The sequence below is a fragment of the Anabrus simplex genome, chromosome 13, assembly GCF_040414725.1.
Source record: "Anabrus simplex isolate iqAnaSimp1 chromosome 13, ASM4041472v1, whole genome shotgun sequence".
Classification (NCBI taxonomy): domain Eukaryota; kingdom Metazoa; phylum Arthropoda; class Insecta; order Orthoptera; family Tettigoniidae; genus Anabrus; species Anabrus simplex.
Genome location: NC_090277.1, coordinates 33,158,385 through 33,179,624, shown reverse-complemented (window position 1 = coordinate 33,179,624; position 21,240 = coordinate 33,158,385). Strand labels below are relative to the sequence as shown.

General features: G+C 38.8%; 1 protein-coding gene across 1 annotated transcript in view; it reads right to left on the bottom strand.

Annotated features, from left to right (window-relative positions):
* LOC136884855 (zinc finger protein 708-like) overlaps window positions 1–16,029 on the bottom strand; it is a 29,549-nt gene extending 13,520 nt beyond the window's left edge. Inside the window, exons 1-4 of the mRNA XM_067157143.2 lie at window positions 15,959–16,029; window positions 14,274–14,360; window positions 7,540–7,635; window positions 3,474–3,547 (exon numbers count right to left, since the gene is read on the bottom strand). Of these exons, the coding sequence (XP_067013244.2) occupies window positions 3,474–3,547; window positions 7,540–7,635; window positions 14,274–14,342 (239 nt within the window). The 5' untranslated portion in view covers window positions 14,343–14,360; window positions 15,959–16,029. The remainder of the gene's footprint in view (window positions 1–3,473; window positions 3,548–7,539; window positions 7,636–14,273; window positions 14,361–15,958) is intronic.
* Between the last annotated feature and the right edge of the window lie 5,211 nt (window positions 16,030–21,240).

Sequence of the window (21,240 nt, the reverse complement as noted above, 5' to 3'; positions counted from 1 at the left end):
TTTAGGTTGTGGGTTCTTTGAGGATGGTGAGATTGTTTCAAGGTATAGTAAAGCTAATGCAGTGAGCTCACAGTTGCGATCAATAGTGTTCTGTAAGAAGGAAGTCAGCTCCTGATGAAACTACCTATACATCTGTCCGTTTTCAGAACAAATTAGCTTTACGGGAGCGAAAGCTGGGTGGAATCAGGATATCTTATTCATAAATTAGAAGTAACAGACATGAAAGTAGCGAGAATAATTGTTGGTAAAAACAGGTGGGAACAATGGGAGGAGGGTACTTGGAATGATGAGATAAAGGCTAAGTTAGGAATGAACTCGGTGGATGAAGCTGTACACATTAACTGGCTTGATTGGTGGGGTAATGTGTAGCTAATGGAGGATGATAGGTTACCTAGAAGAATAATGTACTCTGTTATGGAGGGTAAGAGGAGTAGAGGGAGACCAAGACCAAGATGGTTAGACTCATTTTGTATTGATTTAAAGACAAGAGGTATAGAACTAAATGAGGCCACAGTACTAGTTGCAAATAGAGGATTGTGGTGACATTTAGTAAATTCACAGAGGCTTGCAGACTGCATGCTGAAATGCATAATGGTCTATAATGATAATGTATGTATGTATGTATGTATGTATGTATGTATGTATGTATGTATGTATTACATCCAGTAAAGTATTTAAGTCATAGTCACGCCAAGGTTTCTCACAGTGATGATTTTTTTGGTATAATAGTTGTGGAATAAGTGTACTGTAGGTCATATATGAGCTGCAGAGAAATGCCAATGATGGCTTCAAGTTTTGATGGTTTTGTTAAGAAGACTGTGTGATCCTGCAAATTTGCTTAGGTATTTGAATTTTGCACTTATGTTTCAAAATGTACCTGATCATTTACTTCCAGTGGTTATGCGCACCTGCAGGAAACAACATCCAAACACCAAATTAGTTTAGAAGAATGCAGTTTAGGTTCTTCAATTGTCTAGGTAACATATTTATATGATTAAAGTTTCCATGTCATAGGTTCAAGGATTCGTGGGTAGATGTTTGATATGGTGGTACATTAATAGCCGCTGTAGTCATAACGATTTTGAATGCATGCAAACATACACACATTGTGTCGGACAGGTGCCGTAAGTAATTTTGTGGGATGAAATTCAGTATCTGTTGAACTTGGTCAGCCAAATCAGAAGCAGCTAATGCTGGTATTGGACGACGCTCAAATTGTTGTCTCATAATGTCGCAGATGAACTCAATAGGCAAAACGTCTGGTAATGTTGAAGGCCAAGGTATCTGGTTGACCTTCTCTGGAGCATGTTGGATGAATAGCAGTATGAGGATTATTGTTATCCTGTTCAAAAACACTGGCCTTTAATACTGTGAATGAATAGCAACACAAATTAATCAGTTACCAGTCTAAAGTATTAAAATGCTGTCAATGTTTTTGGGATAAAAACAAGAGTGCTCCTGCTGTCAAAGGAAGTCGCTCCCAAGATCATGACTCCTCATGTAAGTCCAGTGTGTCAATGCCGCATGCAGCTTGGCTTCAAGCACTCATCTGTATTCGTTCTTACCAACCTATGGCCATCACTGGCTCGAAGATAGAAATTTCTCTCACCTGAGAACACTGCTGATCTCGACTCTGCCCTCCAATTATCTCTAGCTTCACATCACTGAAGTTGCACATGGCAGTGATTCAGAATTTATACTCCTTCCTGTACTATAATCTATCAGCTTCATGGTGTGTATTCATATTTTAATCACACAAGTATGAAGGATGATTAGGTGGAAAACTCATCCTTCATACTTGTGTACTCCTTCATGTCTTCAACTCCTGTGAAGTAATCTTTACTGACAAAGCTAAACAACAAACGATGAAACTGCAGTGACTTTAGAAGAATTGCTTCACATTCATCTTTCTAAAACCCAGCAATGATGGGCATGTACCTCCTTGCTATCAAGGACTTCACCAGATATAACCTGATCAAAATTTCCACAGCCTGTTTGCAGTCATTCAACTGAGTCAAGAATGAATGAATGAATGAATGAGACCCTATCTAGAGGGGGGGAATGGGAATTGTGTGAGATGCTGAAGCCTGTCATACTTCTCTGCAGCAATAATTAATGACTGGCAGATGAAATGAAATGAATTTGAAGAATGTTGCTGGAAAGAAAGATGACAAAAATTGGAAAACATGGAGAAAAACCTGTCCCAACTCCACTCTGTCCAGGACAAATCTCATCTGGAATGACTGGGATGTGAACCCCTGAACCCAGCAGTGGGAGGCCGGCATGCTACCGCCTGCCTTAGACAACTAATACCTAATAATAGACATAAATAGAGCATACTTTCAATAGCACATAAACATCTGCATAGCAACTCACCTTACTACACTTCGTCCAAATTTTACTTTTCTCCCTCCTGTCATTACTGTAATACAAGTGCTGGCACTACCTTTGCTATTCACCATCACAGTTCATGTATGCATTAAAATTATTTTAATGTGACTGGTTCCAGACTTTGGTTTTCCTCACCAGTCAGTGTCAGGGGCAGTGATTGAATACCTAAATTTGAGAGAGTATTGCTGAGATTATCTGTTGAAATTTACCAACTGATATGTATAATGCACAGCTGAGCACGTCAAAGACAAGGGACTGCAAGTTGTTTCCTTTAAATATGAAAACCTAATTGACTGTTGTCTAATATGTATAATAAGTGCGTGCGAGCAACATTATTTGATATTCATAATAGTTAATACAGAAAACACCATTTAAATTATTTTATGAATTTGAGGGTGTGTGCTTGAGTATAATGCAACTCTGATAGATTTTAAATTAATACATCTGCAGGCAACAGTTGTAAAATGAGGTCAAGTGAAAGAAAAGAAGCCAATATAAATAATTAAACAAACATATTGATCAAGGAAGCTTTGGTTTACCAAATTTTTGTTCTTAATTATTATATGTTGAAGCAATTAAATCCCTTTCACTGTACTACAAACTAATAAAAATGTTGAATCTGTACATAAGTTGACAATCTATCTGTGTATACAATTGGAGGTACATAACTTTCTATTTCTGCAAAAACTGAGAATGCTTTAGAAGAAATAGTTGCAGGTCACATTTTGCATGATAAAAATATGATGACAAATACTGCAGTGACAGTGAAAGAATGAAGACATTTTTCATGGTACCTCAAATGTATTACAAACTAACCTACTTCAGAAATACCTGATTTATATCAGGTACATTTACAGGCTGTTTCAAACATAGCTATAAACAGATTAAACATGTTCTTGAAGTTCCTGAACTTGTAACTTAATTCTAACCACTAACTTTTAAGATTATTAAAGTTAAAGGTACGGTAACCTTCAAAAGAAATAATTAAAGTGACAAAGTGGCCAGTTCATGGAGATAAAAAAAAAACCACAACTGAGTATGACAAGATATTCCATATTGTGCATGATTAGTGGTGTACTTACTTGTTTTCTTCTTTGATATTCAGAACAGGATGATCTTGTTCTATGAACATTTCCTCCTTAATATCTGCAGAAGGCTATAAGAAATAAGGACAGAAGAGCAAATATATATACAAGAAGCAGCTGGCAAAATATATTTCATATTGACACAATAATTTTATCATTAATTCATCTTCCAATGCAAAAATAAAAGAAATGAAAAGGAAGTGTTAAATGAAGTCATAATTATATAGAGAAGTAGGAAAAAGAACACAAAATGACATGACAGCACTAGAACAGGTAGGAACAGAAAAGGAGAAACTTGAAAGGACATGAAGAACAATCTAAATATACGTATACAATTCTCTTTCAATTGCTTCTACTTCCTACAAAAGCAAGGTATTTGCTTTATCCCATTATGATGATGATGCTTGCTGTTTTAAGGGGCCTAACATCAAAGGTCATCAGCCCCAAATATCCCATTATGAGCTCCATTTCCTGTTGAAAATTTTCTATTCATGACTTTACTTGTCATTTTTGTCCCTTTCCAATGTGAAGAGGACTCTAACCATAATGATTCTCATCCCAACAATGATCTCCATGTTCATGAACTGCCTACTACTATTCCTAGACAGTACACGAATTACTTTTTTCCAAAGAAAATGGTTCCATTTTATTTATTTCCAATGACAAATATTCCTACAGAATTTATTTCAAAAGAAAAACATCATTATGTAACAATGATAAGAATTAGGCAAAGTTTTGATGTCTCCATTGACCATATTACAAAATTTAATTGCAAATGATAACTTTGTTGCAACATGTTACATTTTAAAATGTAGTAAAAATTTACTACTTTGAAGTACACACACACACATATATATATATATATATATATATATATTATAGCAGTTTTACTATTATCATCTAGTTTACTCCTTTCACTGATCATTCTACCAGGTCTCATTGCAATTGATCTGGCCCTCCCAAATACTTTCTTGTCAGATGTGTCTCTGCAGGATCGACTGCAAGGATAAGGATGTGCTCCAACACATGCAGTAGTAAATTAATTTATACATCAAAATTTTATTTAGTGAAGATAACTCCATCAACTTGTGATATCCAAACTTCAAGAGACAAGTTATACAAAACTAGCAAATGTAGACATGCTTTGCTACGGTATTATACCTTGTATACAGAGTTCTACGTAAGTTACTGCACACGTGGTGAGTATGATATTAAATTCCACGTCCCATGGTGCTATCCCAGAAACAAAATGGGGAAGACCCCATACATTGTTTTCGATGTAAGGTGCACGTTGGGAAAATTTAGATGTTAATGGGGGACCACATTTACTGCCATTCACAATCAAGTTCGGAGTTTCTACAATAAGGGCAGGCTCACTTATCAGCTGCCATTTGCAATAAAGATGGATAGTTTCCATTATAATGAGAGGCCCCCTTTCGTAATGACAGTTGCAATTGCATTGGAGATTTAGTTATAACTGAGAAATGCTGCACTATCCAAAATATAAAGAATTGAGATACGACAATAAGGAAGACCTCTCCAAATTGAGCAGCGACTGTGTAATCTGCTTTGCGAAATGACTTACAGTTTAGAAAGCAGTTACCACAAAATGAAGGTCAGAACAAGCGTGGAAATTTTCTCCACATTTTGATATTTTCTGGGGCCTAAAAGTAATACATTTGATTAATAATTAATAATAATCTGCAAGGAGTGTGCAGTAACCAAGTGAAATAATATACGTAGCAAAGGGATATAACACACAAGGGATGTTTCACATGTAGTCGACGGATTTTACAGAAAATCAATAGTATAATAGAAAATAGAAGGAAACTATTATTAGTTCCCTATAAACCCACATATTATTCAACGATTTTTAAATCATGTTCACATCTAAACCTTCCCTTGGATCAGTATACTCTATATATGAAGTTTGGTTGAGATCTATCCAACTGTTCCTCCATGATGCTGGAACAGATGGACAAAGACACAAACAGACAAGAAAGCTAGAAACCACTGATATGGTCTTGAGTTGACCTAAATTGGATTAATATCTGAAAAATTGTCAAAACAAACAAAATTACAGAGAGTGAACCCCCTAGAAATTCCATTTCCATTCAAGACAACTTCTATTTACAAGTAAGTTTATTGAGTTTTCTTTTCTTACATTTTTTGACTAGTTTTTCCATCCACTCATAATTCCTTTCTCATTACAGATGTTACACATATTTTAATCCATGGTACTGACGGCCTCACTACACTGCCTAGCACAGTGTTTTCATTTTAACAGTCGGCAAGTTTTGTCTATCAAAACAACCCATAAAATGAGAGGACTTTGTGCCTCAATATGTTTTTAATTCATTAATCATGATCACTGTCATCTCACTCCATCAAGATTTTTAATTTGTTTGTGTTATGTAATAATTTGTTCTGCTACTGAAGATGGCCTTGAGAGTAGGCTGAATTATGCATAGACCTTGTTCCATCTAATACATGAGTTGATTTGTAATGATAAGGAGGATTTTATAAATATTTTTATTTGTAAAGTGACAACCATGAATACGGAATGAGATTTATACCTTGCAATAAGCATGGGCACGTTTATAAGGGCAGACCTTCATTACAAAATTTACTGCTTTTAAACGGTATGTCATATCAATGAACTGCAATCAGACGCCTCTTTTACTGTTTTACATGGTTGGTCCTATGACATTTTCCTGTATCTCCTAAATTTATGGGTTAGATTGAGTTAGAAACATTAAATAGACTGACATTTGGGTACAGATTTCAAATATTTCTTTATTTTTCGGATACTTATGCAGCATTACAGGTTATAAACCTCATTTTACAACCGTATTGGATTTCAGAATAAGAAATTATTATGTTAATAAAAACCACTTTTCCAATACTCAATGTCTTTTATCTTTAGGATAAAACCATTTAATTACAAGTAGGACATGTTTCACTCAATCATAGTGAGCATCATCAGCTATAGATAACATAAACCATGGTGGGTCAGGGCCCTGATCCTGGTATATATAACGAAAGAATGTCTAATATACGTTGATAAAATATGAATTTTAACAATTTAAAAAAATCAATAAGATTTTATTATGTCTATTAAAACAAACTGATCATTAAAATTGCTTAAAATGTAATGGAATGAATGACTTAAAATGTTATTATAGTATGTAGTGATTAGATGTTCGTATAAATCGTTGACCATTATATCTTCGCTCAACTGCATTAGACTGTTTATGGTAAAAATAGTTATTCACATAAGGGTGAGCTCTTGTAATAACTATGATGTTTTTTTTTTAATAAACATGACGAAGAATACTAAAATCGCATATAATGGTTGAAAAACGGACTTCACTCAAGATAAAACGTCGTCTGGATCGGCGTAAATGAACATTTATGGGACTTCCCCACCTTGTGTTTCAAACATTATTTTGTGTAGTAATGTGTTAATATTGGAAGTCATACATCATGCACATTGCCAAAAATCTTCGAACACTATCAGTTGTTTTATGATACGGAGCAGCAGGCCTTGGAAAAATGCTAGTTGCCACACAACACCTAACTATTCATTAAAAGTACTCACTGGAAACCTTGGAATTATATGAAGAAAATTAGAATATTATATAGGATGCCTAACAAACCTATGAAAACTACTATACCTTAGAGCATATTCCAACTTAGTTCCCTAAAATAAGGAGTATCTAACTTAAATCAGATCTAGAGTTTTCTTACAATGTACTACCAAACATCAATAACAATAACAAATGAAAATGTACAGGAACTCTGTGTTCAAAGATATTTACACAATGAAAAGTAGCAATGATACCAGCTCCTACATGATATGTAGTGGTCTGCCACATGACACCTAGTGTAAGATCTTGAGAACACTCAAAGCAAATACGAAAATTTGGTTATAAAATTTATATTTTTCTTTGGACATTCAAATTTTATGTGCTGAAATGGAGGGTCTTATAGTGAAATCTGTTAGGCCATCTTGTCACTATTTCCAATATCAGACAATGGCTTATCAAATTATGTACATTACCTCAAATGCATTTTCCTGTGTTGGCCCTGGCTCTGTTAACTCTGAATTAGTTTCCTGCTTCAAAGGTATCATTTCTGATACATGTTGAGAATGATCCTGTGGAAATAAATATATATTAGGCATACACTTCACACACATCCACCAATATAGTCGCCAACAAATGAACATAATAATTCATTACCTGGGTGTATATGAGTTAATTTAAATATTTCACAAATATTTAGGGAAAATTTCTGCAAATAGGAGATCCTTAAAACCAATGGGTGCAGTTAAGTAGAAGAAATGCATCCAATTCAAATGCTTAGGGATACTTTTTATGGTGGAGTAATCATAACACATCTAAAACCCTTTAAAATACCAGTGTACATCAGGAAATGTGCACATAAACACTGATAATTATTCTGGCTCATCCTAATTTTTTAAAATTCTGTCCACTAAATTTTACTTTTTACCAGCAAGTACAGCTATAATGAAAAATATATCTTCCATCTCACCTGTTTTATATTGAGTCCCCATCTAAAAGACTGGTTGGATCCTCAACAAATCTACAACCAACTGCAGCAGGGAGATCAGGTATCACCAAGGAGACATACTAAAGACATGAGGAGTGAGAGAACTTCCCATTAGTTTCCTCTCTTAGCCAGGCTGTGCTATCACACATTAGTGTGCCAAGATCGCTGATTTCTTTTTACAACTTATTTTACATCAAACCAACAAAGATGACCTATTGCAATGACAGGATAGGAACGAGCTGGTACTGGCAAGAAGTGACAGTAGCCTTAATTAAGGTAAGGTATAGAACTGGAAAACCACAGAATACCAACATCAGGCTGCCAACAGAGGGGTTCAGAACAACTATCTTCCGAATGCAACTTGACAAGTCTAAGAATTTGACCATCTTTGGTCTCTGATTGGTTATATTGACTATGTTGATTAAAAACACCACAGGTAGTTGTATAGTCGTGTCAATCGTTTTATAAACATCTTATATACACTTAATACTCGTATGTGTTTCAAAAGATATCCACTTTCCTCATCAGTAAGCTTCATGTATATAAAATCAAAATTTCTTGATCTTAAGATCATCTTAATCTAACTTATATTAACACCAATAAAGATTTTAAATTAAACATTAAAACAGAGAACACATTTGTTGTATTGAGTACAATTTTAAATTAACCCAACACATCTTCTACACAAACCGCTGAGCTAACTTGCACAATCCCTATGGAATCTAAAAGTCCTGTCCTTGGGCTTCAAGCTTGAGGAAGAGGCGAATAGCTAAGGAGACAGGCAAATATTTTGTGGGCAGGGGGATTGTCAAAGGGGAAAGCCCTCTCCCCCAAACTCAGTGTCTAACCTGGCCTACAGGTCTCTTCCAGGAGAAACTGTGACGTTATGTTATAACTGGTAGGTAGAGAGAGATCACTGACCTTGCGTACACTGCATCAATCAAAAATGCTGACTGTGGAAAATTCAAACTGTCTGTTGTTGTCCAGAACCACCCTAGCATATACAACTGATATCAAAGCAACATCAGGGCATGAAATCCCTACTCCCTTGCAGATTATCACTATATTCATGTACGGCAATTTGAGATCACATTAAGCAACACTCACACATTACTGGAAGCCTTCCTTGCGTTCTTCCTCTAGCAGCCACGCATCTTTCCTTTATCCATCTCTTATTCAGTTTCCATTTGCCATGGAAGCCTCTGAAGCTGTCAATCACTGATCTATACTTTGGTTTAGAATGACTTCCAGATTTAATCCAGACTGATCAAGATCATTTTCTACTTCTCTGAACCATTTATCAGAAACTTTAGGTCTACTGTCAAATGTTTTAAAAGTCTGTTTCCTCAAACTCATCTCATCCATTTTAAATAGATGTCCATAAAATTTGAGTCTTTTTTTCCTCACAAATTCAATCAAACTTTAGATTTCCTGGTAAACTTCTCCACTTCCTCATAACCTATACTGGTCATCCATGATTTTTGGACTTCTAGACATTTCTGTCAAACTTCTCTGTTTCTCTTAGTCACAACATTCTTGTCATTTGGAGGCATTATATCATACAGACACACACTTGGAGAGAACCAGAAATAGCTCCTCACCCTGTACGACCTCCGTTTTGATTTCAAACTCCTTCAAGAGCTGCCTCATGAATTTTACTTGGAATGGGTATCCATTGTATTTGAATAATAGTTATTTTGGCATCTAGATTCAACTCTATCAGCATATCGAACACCACTTCCCTGTCAACTGAATCATAACCTTGTTTGAAATCTACAAAGATAATTACCAAATGTTGAGTATGCAGTTTTCTAGTACTCCTTTTAGGCTCCAGATCTGCACGTAGCATGACCATACTTCCCTAAATCCCACTTGATAATCTCCAAGCTGATGATCTATTTCGTCCACTAGCCTCATCTGCAGTTCTTTGGATAATGTCTGATTTGCAATGGGGATGATGAAAATGTGACAATAGTTATTAGGAAGAATGAAAGTAGTTTTCCAATCTTCAGGGATTACTTCCGATTCCCAGATATTTTCCATTTCTCACCTTAAATTTTTAAATGTGATATCTCCACTACTTTCCAGCATCTCTGCTGTGAATGGCCTTAACCTGCACTTCCTCATTCTTCAGTTCGGCAATTATTTTATACAGTTCTTTTTTGTCTCATGGGACTGAATCTCTGTTCAAGTTCCAAATTTTTCCTAGGCCACTTATTTTAGGGGTCTTCACAGTTTAGTAGTTTCTCAAAGTACCTGGCAATGATCACAAAATTTTCATCCATGGTTTCCACCTTCCCTTCAAAACTGAACCCTCATTATTGATACAAAATTAAATGTTGCTTGGCAATCAGGTAAATGGTTTCAATATTGTTATTCCCTCACAGATTATTATTATTCTTTGAGTCATCAGTCAATAGGCTGGCTTGATACAACGCTCCATGCCACCCTATCATATGTTAAACTTCGATTTCTACACAACTACTACACCCTAAATCTGCTCTAAACTGTTTGTCATATTTGTATCTTGGTTTACCCCTACCATTCATACCACCTAAATTTCCCTCAAAAAACAACTGTACAAGTCCTGGGTGTCTTAATTGTGTACTATCATTCCATCTCTTTGTCTGGTCAAATTTAGCCAAATCGATCTCCTCTCACCAATTTGATTCAGTATCTCTCCATTCATGATTCTATCTACCCATCTCACCTTCAACATTCTTCTGTAATACCACATATCTAAAGCTTCTATTCTCTTTCTTTCTGACCTATTTATCGTTCATGTTTCACTTCCATACAATGCTATGGTCCAGACAAATGTCTTCAAAAACATCTTACTAATTCCTATATCAATGTTCGAGGTGACCACATTTCTTTTCTTAAGAAAGGCCTTCCTTGCATGTGCTAGGCTGCCTTTTATGTCCTCCTTACTTCTACCATCATTACCTATTTTACTACCCAAGTAACAATATTCATCTACTTCCCTTAAGACTTCATTCCCTAATCTATCCTGCATCACCTGACTTTGTTCGACTACACTCCATTTCTTTTGTTTTGCACTTATTTACTTTCATCTTGTATACCTCCTCCAAGACTCTGTCCAAACCATTCAGTAATTAATCCAGATCTTTTGCAGAGTCATATAAAATAACAATCTCATCGGCAAATCTCAGGGTTTCGATTTTCTCCCCTTGGACTTTGAATCCCTTTCCAATTTCCTCCTTGATTTCCTTTATCGCCTGTTCTATGCAAACATTGAAAAGGAGAGGGGCCAAACTGTAGCCTTGCCTCACTCCTTTCTGCTTTGCTGCCTCTTTTTCAAAGCCCTCAATTCTTATCATTCCAGACTGATTTGTGTATAGATGTAAATAATTCTCATTTCTCGGTATCTGATCCCAATCACCTTCAGAATCTCAAATAGCTTGGCCCAATCAACATTATCAAATGCCTTTTCTAGATCTACAAAAACCATGTACATGGGCTTGTCTTTCTTAATTTGGTCCTCTGAGATCAAACGTAAAGTCACGATTGCTTCACATGTTCCCACATTTATTCTAAAGCTGAACTGATCTTCTCCCAACTCAGTTTCAACTTGTCTTTACATTCTTCTGTAAATAATACATGTTAAAATTTTGCAGGCATGCGATACTAAACTAATGTATACTTTGTAAAATTGAATGTGATCACTAAACTAACGGTGCGGTAGTTTTCACACCTGTCAGCACCAGATTTCTTGGGAATAGGTATAACAACATTCTGCTGAAAATCGGATGGGACTTCTCCTGTCTCATACATCAGTCAGTACTTCAGTGGGAATGTCATCATTCCAGGAGCCTTGTTCCTATTTAGGTTGCTCACAGCTCTATTAAATCTCTCCAATACCAGGACCACTTGCTCGCTACCTCACTCACGCCAACGGCATCTGGCTATAAAACTCAAGTTATCAGTAAATGGCCAAGAAGGGGAAGAACTGAACTGATAGGAATTTCACTGTGCTCAGGCACTTGCGTACAGCCCCCCATAAAAAAGTATATCACGTCATCACAAGAATGGACAAATATGGGGACATAGGAAAGGCACGTTGGACATCACGCCTAAATTTACCATCTCAAAAATCCTACCTTTCGGGAGGATATGATAAACCTAATCTACAATTATTGCTGTCATCCATAAACTACCCTTCCTTACCACTCAATCCTAGCTATCTAACAGAGATAACTCTTGATAATGAATAACAACAGAAGATGGAGATATGAGGCCCTGGACTGCCAGAGAATGAACCTGAACTTAGACTTGTCCATCCTATCCAGGAAGGCAGAAGTAACTACTCTTATTGTGAAATTAAAAAAGAAATAGAAAAGATAATCAAATTTATTAAAGATGAAACCAAGGGGGTGGAACTTAATGAACAAGTTGTTTACATAAATGGCAAGAGTTGCGTTGGCAACATAATTAAGTGGGCATGTATGTAGGAATACAATAAACTGATGGGCAACAGCAATGAAAGAAGCAGAAACATCAATAATTGGATGGTGCTATTTCTAAAATGCCTAAGTGCAAATTTTAAAATATGAGATTTTGATGCTACATATTGAACTATGTGTATGCAGGGTATTGGCGTCTTTCATTTAATAATTGCAGCAGAGGAAATGGCACCAAAAAAATCCATCTAAAGGTAAATTATGTGGTAGAAACCACATCTCTTGTATCACCAATAATAACCAAAGAAAATATTGGTGACATCTTGACATATCAGGCAGACCAATATCAAGGAAGGAAAAGGTTAAATAGGGCAAGAATGTAGGATTGAACAAGGGGATATAACCAATATAAGCAAATTATAAGCCAAAAAGAAGCAAAATAAATTATAATACTAATTTTTAATGCCATGAATGATGCAAAGAACAAATACGATGCCCACAGAGACCCATACAAAGAAATGCAAGTTAAATGAGCAGGGGGCAAAATAAATGTGTGAAAAATCGCAGAAAGAGTGTCTCCTGTTAATTAAACTTGGACTGGATAAACACAGTTCTGCAAATTAATATCCTCATCTGCTACATCCATAGAAACCCCATAAGAAACCACTTACCTTCATATCAAAACAAAGCTCTATTATGGAAATATAAACGAACATTAACATTACACTTTGTTTTTCAAACAGAAAAATACTTCCTTTCCAAGTTACGTACAGACAGTGTTACCAATATCAGGATGGTATATCCTACAATATGCATGAGCAAAGCCCACTATAAGCAATACATTCATGCAAACATGCATTTGAGTATTTACCTCATGTTGTAGGTAACATGGAAGTTAGATACAGGAACAAGTAACCAAATGGCACTGGCATGCTGTGCGACACATGAAAAAAATCCTAAATCACACTACAAGGCAAATCATGATTAAAAATGATAAATAACATGTCTGCCAGGCACTACCAAAATAAGATACCCACAAACTACATCAGGTCGTACAGAACATGCAAGGTGTACTGGGAAAGGAACATGATTTTATGTCTAACTTACAAGATTTCATTTACTGCTGAAGGCAACACATATGAAATGGGGAAACATTAATATGTACGCCCACATGATTGCGTTAGGAAAGTAATTGATACTCATAAGAATGATCCTACTGCTATCTAGTGTGATCAAGTAGAATTACAATCCAAAAATAAAAAAATATCACAATCAGATGGGTAAAAGTAATTAATGTGACCAAAGAAAAATGGAGCCTAATTGGAATTTCTCAATATGAAGCTTGAAGACCATTCTGAATAATGTTGCATTAATCTCTTCCATCCGAGTAGCATCCTGCCATTGTTTTGTTAGTAGACGAATAAGTTTAAGTTGTGTCTTTAAAAGTAGGAAAGCTCACAATATGAAGGTAAAGTTGGAACACAAGAGGACAAATTGAGGTAAATATTATTTTACAGAAAAGGGGATTCAGTGTTTGGAATAACTTACTAAGGGTGATGTTCAATAAATTTCCAATTTCTTTGCAATCATTTTGGAAAAGACTAGGAAAACAACAGATCAGGAATCTGTCACCTGGGCGACAGCTCTAAATGCTGATCAGTAGTGATTTTTTGATTGCTTGATTGATTGATTTAATGTTTCAACAGCTCACCTGTGGTCTGAACAGCTTCACTGGCCTTCACCCAATTGACTTCCTGTCACATTATCAATTAATAGGTAATATTTACGACAGTCAACTTACAAAGTTTGAGGGTTCTTCTGTATCTGAAAACCATGCTGGCTCACATTTGACAAACACAGATTCCTCCATACTTTTTGACAAAAGAACCTGCAATATAAAAGCAGTATAAATCTTGAAATAAGTCCAATTTACCTAAAATCTGGTAATCATATTAGATCACTTTCTTTAATATTGAGAATTCCAATAATATTCACAGAAATATGTCCCTAATCCATTTCAATGAGGGTGATTTAGTCTTAAGGGGAAACAAACCTACAATGTATAAGCTTCTTCTCTTAACTCTAGTCAGAGGAGAAATAGGAGTTCAGTAAAACTGTACTTACAGTACCGGAACAGAAAAGAGAGAATAGGAATCCAACATGGCGTGATTTCAAATGACGTCACGGTGTGCAACATAATGTTGCCAACTTAGGAACTATTCTCACACTGGCTAGTGACAAGAACATCATAAGTATGAGACATGTCTGGCTAGCAACAAAACCATTAGCCCCAAGCTTAGAACCAGAAAGTGGCCCACAGACTTCTACCATCTGCTGTGATGGTATTGGCTGGTGAAAAGACCAACTATTATTTATGCCACGGAAACTACCATTACATCCGACACATTCTAAGACACGTCCCTTGCTAAATCTGAGACTTCATTATTATTGATCTGAGGTTGAAATGGCAGCCGATTTCTCGATACCATCTGCTTCTCCAGATAGAAATTCCACCTAGGATTGTACAAGACATCAAGCTACAGCTAGACTGGTAGAAACCCAAGAACTAATAATGCCCTCTTTCCCGACTAAAACTATAGTATATTCTGTCAAGAATAATTAATAACTAGCGTCACACACTGACAGGACATTTTAGATACGGTACCAGAACTAAGTTTCTGTCAACTGTATCACTGCCGAACAAACAAGTTGCCTACTGCAGGCTGATAAAGACAGCCTTCCTCACATAAAGATCATACATTGATATTTCACCACACTAGGGCAAAACCACGATAAATACAATTTTTTCTATATTCGCTTGTTTAATCTAATTGGTATATCTCTATGTGAAAGTGTGAACATTCTTAAACATTATTAACATTAGACACTTGCAGTAAAATGATTTTTTTTTAGATTGGAGTACTCTTTTTTGGGGGATGTTCAATACAATACAGCGTAATCTGCAGATGCATGGGTTTAAACTGGAAACTGAAAGAGAATTCATATACCTCACTTTCACTGCAAGATTGCGATATGTGCAACTGTTGCGGTTTCGCGCGGCATCACTTACAATCTTTAGAAAACTTTTTTCGCAGATATTGTAGTCTTGCAATGCCAGAGCGATTTCTTAGAAACTAAGTTTAAATCATACGGTTAAGAACATGACCCTGTTGTCCGCCTGGTGGAGCACACCTTCCCCGCGAGTTCTACACAACATGACGGTCAGTTCGAGATGGAAACTCTTCCTTCGTAAACAGATTTATTTCATATTACCGTAAAAACATACTGGAGAAATAGAAAGCCTGTGACAGTAATGCTGTCAGATAAAATCACATGCCTCTTTTATAACTCTAATTTGTTCACAAGCATTATTACTGGCTTGGAAATAAATAGCACGATCAATTGTAATATTAGCACCACTGCTTCACGAAGCTGCCAAAATCTAAATACGGCTCCGTATCATATCTACAACGTATTTGAACTTACCTCCTGCCAGAATAAAACAGAAGTAGTTCTCCCTATATTCTGAAAGGGTACACAACTGAGAGAAGCCACTGTTAACTGTTGTCAGTACGAGGCTACTGTTTGGTCATGAAGTAAAGCCGACGTTTAACAGCCGAGAGTTGAAGTAACATCCGGTCTTCTGGATCTGAGTCCACTGACCGTGATGACAGATGGATTGCACATTGGCTACCGGTAATTTGCGGTGCAATTATTGTTGGCATTGCAGTGAGATATTAGAGTCCCGTAGTTCTAAGTACCATACGCTGATATACCTAATGAATAACTTACCGTTACCGTACTACAATAAACAGCAAGATATGAGACTAGTCAGTTAATGTGGAAATCATTAATAACAAGAAGAAAACTGCACGAGTAGAGGCAGATTTTCGTTGATTACAAAGATAAACGTATTTTACCCTCTTATAACTTGGCTTGTATTTTTCTCAGTGCCGCGCAGAAGAGACCATGGGAATCTGACTCACCTTAATGTGCTACAAACTTTCGTACGGAACTGAAGGAAAATCAGAGGTTGGGATAAACTATACCAAACGAATTTTACCTTGCTTGTTAAATGCTCATTTACCATCTCATCCCGATGAGTGTGCAGTGGACAGTGTCATCTGCTGGCTCCTACATCTCCTCGGTTGCAGGGGGCGGGCTGTTACTGGGGGTTAGACCCAACCCCCATTGAATTTTTACAAAAAGGAAATAAACGGAAACTGACAACAAACAATAAGTTAAATAGACTTAATAGAACCAACGGATCTGTTGAACCTATTTTCTAACAAGCCTCGAAATTTGGATTTTAGATTGTAAACAGAACATTCCATTAGCTGTAAAACTGTTGACCTCAACCGTGTTGTCCTTGTGCTGCATTTTGTAGTGTACTGCAGTCTGAATATCAATATAATTCACTCATAACAGTGTTCTATTAATGACAAGTCTCGCTCGCGAGCAACACACACACCTACACAACATCGGCCGATCTTGGCTACGCTACTGATCGTTTGTATTTTTCCTCGTCAACTCTTTTGACGTCAGCAGTGCAGACAATTTCTCCCGGTCATTCCCTTCATTATTTCTAAGGTTGAGGTTCTCGATGTTATGCGGATAATATTAATAAGAACTTCGTGTGTCTCGTGCAGCTTCTGTAAGACAGGCCCTTCAATGATGTAGGGGAAATTACGTGTGTGACCTTGGTCGTGTTATGCAACGTTCAATCACTAGATGTCGTACCAAAAGCCTGGATTCAGTCCCAAAGCTCTCAACAGTGTTCTTATGGATTGAGGATATACGAGACGCCGTTGATAGTGATTCTTCCGTCGGATGGCGACGTTAAGCTTTGAACAGACCCTTGGTGTTATTCGACAGAAGTAGGTAGGCTAAGTGTGACAACGGGTTTCACGCTCTTTCTACATCATCATCATCATCATCATCTCACTCCCAGACGCGTAGATCTCCCAAGGATGTTTGATAGAGTAATCACCAAGTGAGCGGAACTTGTCCTTCGTCACTCACCGCACTATTCCATAAGATACCGTTCGACAGTTTCAGTCGTTCAAATGAACGAATTAGTTCATGAGCTTGGTGCGGTGGCTCCTCGATCAAGATCGAGGAACCGAGCTCGATAGCTGCAGTCGCTTAAGTACGGCCGGTATCCACTATTCGGCAGATAGTAGGTTCGAACCCCACTGTCGGCAGCCCTAAAAATGGTTTTCCGTGGTTTCCCATTTTCACACCAGGCAAATGCTGGGGCTGTACCTTAATTAAGGACACGGCTGCTTCCTTCCCACTCCGGGCCCTTTCCTGTCCCATCGTCGCCGTAAGACCTATCTGTGTCGGTGCGACGTAAAGCAACTAGCAAAAAAAAAAAAAAAAAAAATAGATCGAGGTATCATGGCGGAGCTTAGTTCGAGTGTTAGTTTACACCGCCATCCAGTACTGCTGTAGTTGCGGAGGTCCCCCGATCGTAGCCGAATGTACTCTTTTTCTCGCCGTCCAACAGCACTACACAGTCGAGGTCACCCGACTGCTTCCGTCACTCATGGCTTGTCGGTTAGTGATGGGTAGAACTAGCTGTTTTGAGGGAGCTAGCTCATTCGCTCCCGCTTCTAACTGAGAGTCGTTCAAAAGAGTCAACTCGTGGGAGTGGGAAGGTTGGACAGAGCCAAGGAAGTCAGGTCTCTCTCCCCTTCCAGGTTCGTTCGTTCGGTTTGGGGCCGATCACCATCGATGTTAGGCCCCTTAAAACAACAAGCATCATCATCAAGCAAGCGTTCGTTCGGTTTAGGGCAGGCGGCTCTTCATGAAATGCGGTCGCTCTTCATGCATCCGGTTGTAATTCAACGAACGAGATAGCGCAAGATAGTTTACGTTTCCCACAAAAAATAGCAAAACAATATCCAGTTCGGCACACTACTCTTGGAATAAAACAAATGGACAACTTGTATTTATATACTGTTGGTAACATTGGTAACTATAATGATGCAGCTTCATATACAATAACGAAGAAACGTATTACAGTTATACAATAGTAATGTATGACTTTGCAGTGGCGACCAGTGGACTGTTAGGCCGTGGGGACAGCCAGAGTACTTTATCCCCACAATTATTTCTTGACAACTTCGACAAAAAAGGGAAGAGAAAATTGAGATCTTAAGGCTGCCCTTATCAACTGTTCTTGCCATTTGGATATACAATGCTGATTATACACTGACTGACAGAGCAAATGCAACACCAAGAAGGAGTGGTCAGAACTTTATGCCAATTGCAGGGTAGACTGACGTCACTGAGGTATGCTCATGATGTGAAATGCGCCGCTGTGCTGCGCACGTAGCGAACGATAAATGGGACACGGCGTTGGCGAATGGCCCACTTCGTACCGTGATTTCTCAGCCGACAGTCATTGTAGAACGTGTTGTCGTGTGCCACAGGACACGTGTATAGCTAAGAATGCCAGGCCGCCGTCAACGGAGGCATTTCCAGCAGACAGACGACTTTACGAGGGGTATGGTGATCGGGCTGAGAAGGGCAGGTTGGTCGCTTCGTCAAATCGCAGCCGATACCCATAGGGATGTGTCCACGGTGCAGCGCCTCTGGCGAAGATGGTTGGCGCAGGGACATGTGGCACGTGCGAGGGGTCCAGGCGCAGCCCGAGTGACGTCAGCACGCGAGGATCGGCGCATCCGCCGCCAAGCGGTGGCAGCCCCGCACGCCACGTCAACCGCCATTCTTCAGCATGTGCAAGACACCCTGGCTGTTCCAATATCGACCAGAACAATTTCCCGTCGATTGGTTGAAGGAGGCCTGCACTCCCGGCGTCCGCTCAGAAGACTACCATTGACTCCACAGCATAGACGTGCACGCCTGGCATGGTGCCGGGCTAGAGCGACTTGGATGAGGGAATGGCGGAACGTCGTGTTCTCCGATGAGTCACGCTTCTGTTCTGTCAGTGATAGTCACCGCAGACGAGTGTGGCGTCGGCGTGGAGAAAGGTCAAATCCGGCAGTAACTGTGGAGCGCCCTACCGCTAGACAACGCGGCATCATGGTTTGGGGCGCTATTGCGTATGATTCCACGTCACCTCTAGTGCGTATTCAAGGCACGTTAAATGCCCACCGCTACGTGCAGCATGTGCTGCGGCCGGTGGCACTCCCGTACCTTCAGGGGCTGCCCAATGCTCTGTTTCAGCAGGATAATGCCCGCCCACACACTGCTCGCATCTCCCAACAGGCTCTACGAGGTGTACAGATGCTTCCGTGGCCAGCGTACTCTCCGGATCTCTCACCAATCGAACACGTGTGGGATCTCATTGGACACCGTTTGCAAACTCTGCCCCAGCCTCGTACGGACGACCAACTGTGGCAAATGGTTGACAGAGAATGGAGAACCATCCCTCAGGACACCATCCGCATTCTTATTGACTCTGTACCTCGACGTGTTTCTGCGTGCATCGCCGCTCGCGGTGGTCTTACATCCTACTGAGTCGATGCCGTGCGCATTGTGTAACCTGCATATCGGTTTGAAATAAACATCAATTATTCATCCGTGCCGTCTCTGTTTTTTCCCCAACTTTCATCCCTTTCGAACCACTCCTCCTTGGTGTTGCATTGTCACTGTCAGTTAGTGTATTTAAATGATGCCATCATTGACGATCTGATGGGAAAATTACATATATACGGAAAGAGTCAAGCTTTATTTACCGAAGTAGATAAACTGGAGGTAAATAAGACCCCTGGAAAAGCAATAGCTCAGAGCTACGATGGTTCGAATGAGATAAGCAGGCAACACACAAGTGTACAGGCAAGAATGAAGGCCGTGTACCAAAATGCGCACTTTGTTCATTGTTATGCCAATCAATAGAACTTGATTGTCGAACGCATTGCAACCCAAAGCAACAAGTGAAAAGTTTCTTTAAGATGGTAATTTAGAAGGATTTTCCACGTCTTTCTTCAAATCTTCCAAACGGACAGCCGTAGTATATGAGATCGTTTAGAAACGTGTCCTAAAAAATCCTGCTACTAGACGGAATGTAAGGGCAGGATGTGTAAGAAATATTTCGTCTACAAAAATAAACTGAGTTAACATTGACTGTAATGCTTGTTTTTGTTGTCTCAGATCCATCTCGTAACATATCAACAGAAGGCGCAAGGAACAGATTGAGTCCAAACACTCGCTTTGTATAGTTTTAGAGAGTCCCAGAAGACATGACTCTTTGATTTTTCAGTGTGCCTCTTTAAAGTAGAGTTTAGCTCGACCATTAAATACGCAACCGGGGATACATGCTTGAATAAGCGACGAAAAATCCCAGGATTATTGGATGAATCGGTTTCATTGTGTCCTCGCAATAGTAGTATAAGTGGACATTTCGACCGCCACCGCCACCCACGGCTCTCCGCAGAGGCTTCCTCCGCCAACTCCTCCTTACGCTCTCGGGGGAGGCCCTCCTCCTCCTCTTCAGGCCCTCGGGAGAGGCCCTCCTCCTCCTCAGGCCCTCGGGAGAGCCCTCCTCCTCCTCCACAGAGGCCTCCTCCTCCCGCGGGGAATTTCAATTTTGGCGCGAGATTTTAATTTAAAAACAATGCCACGTGCTTTTTGACAGCTGCCATCGACAACAACGCATCGCTAACCTCACTGCTGCCATCTTGACGGGCCTAAACCTCATTACTGCTAACTAAACCTTACTAGCGCGAGATTTGAATTGGTAAACAAAGCCACGTTCTTTTTTGACAGCCGCATATAATCGACAACAACGCATCGCTAAC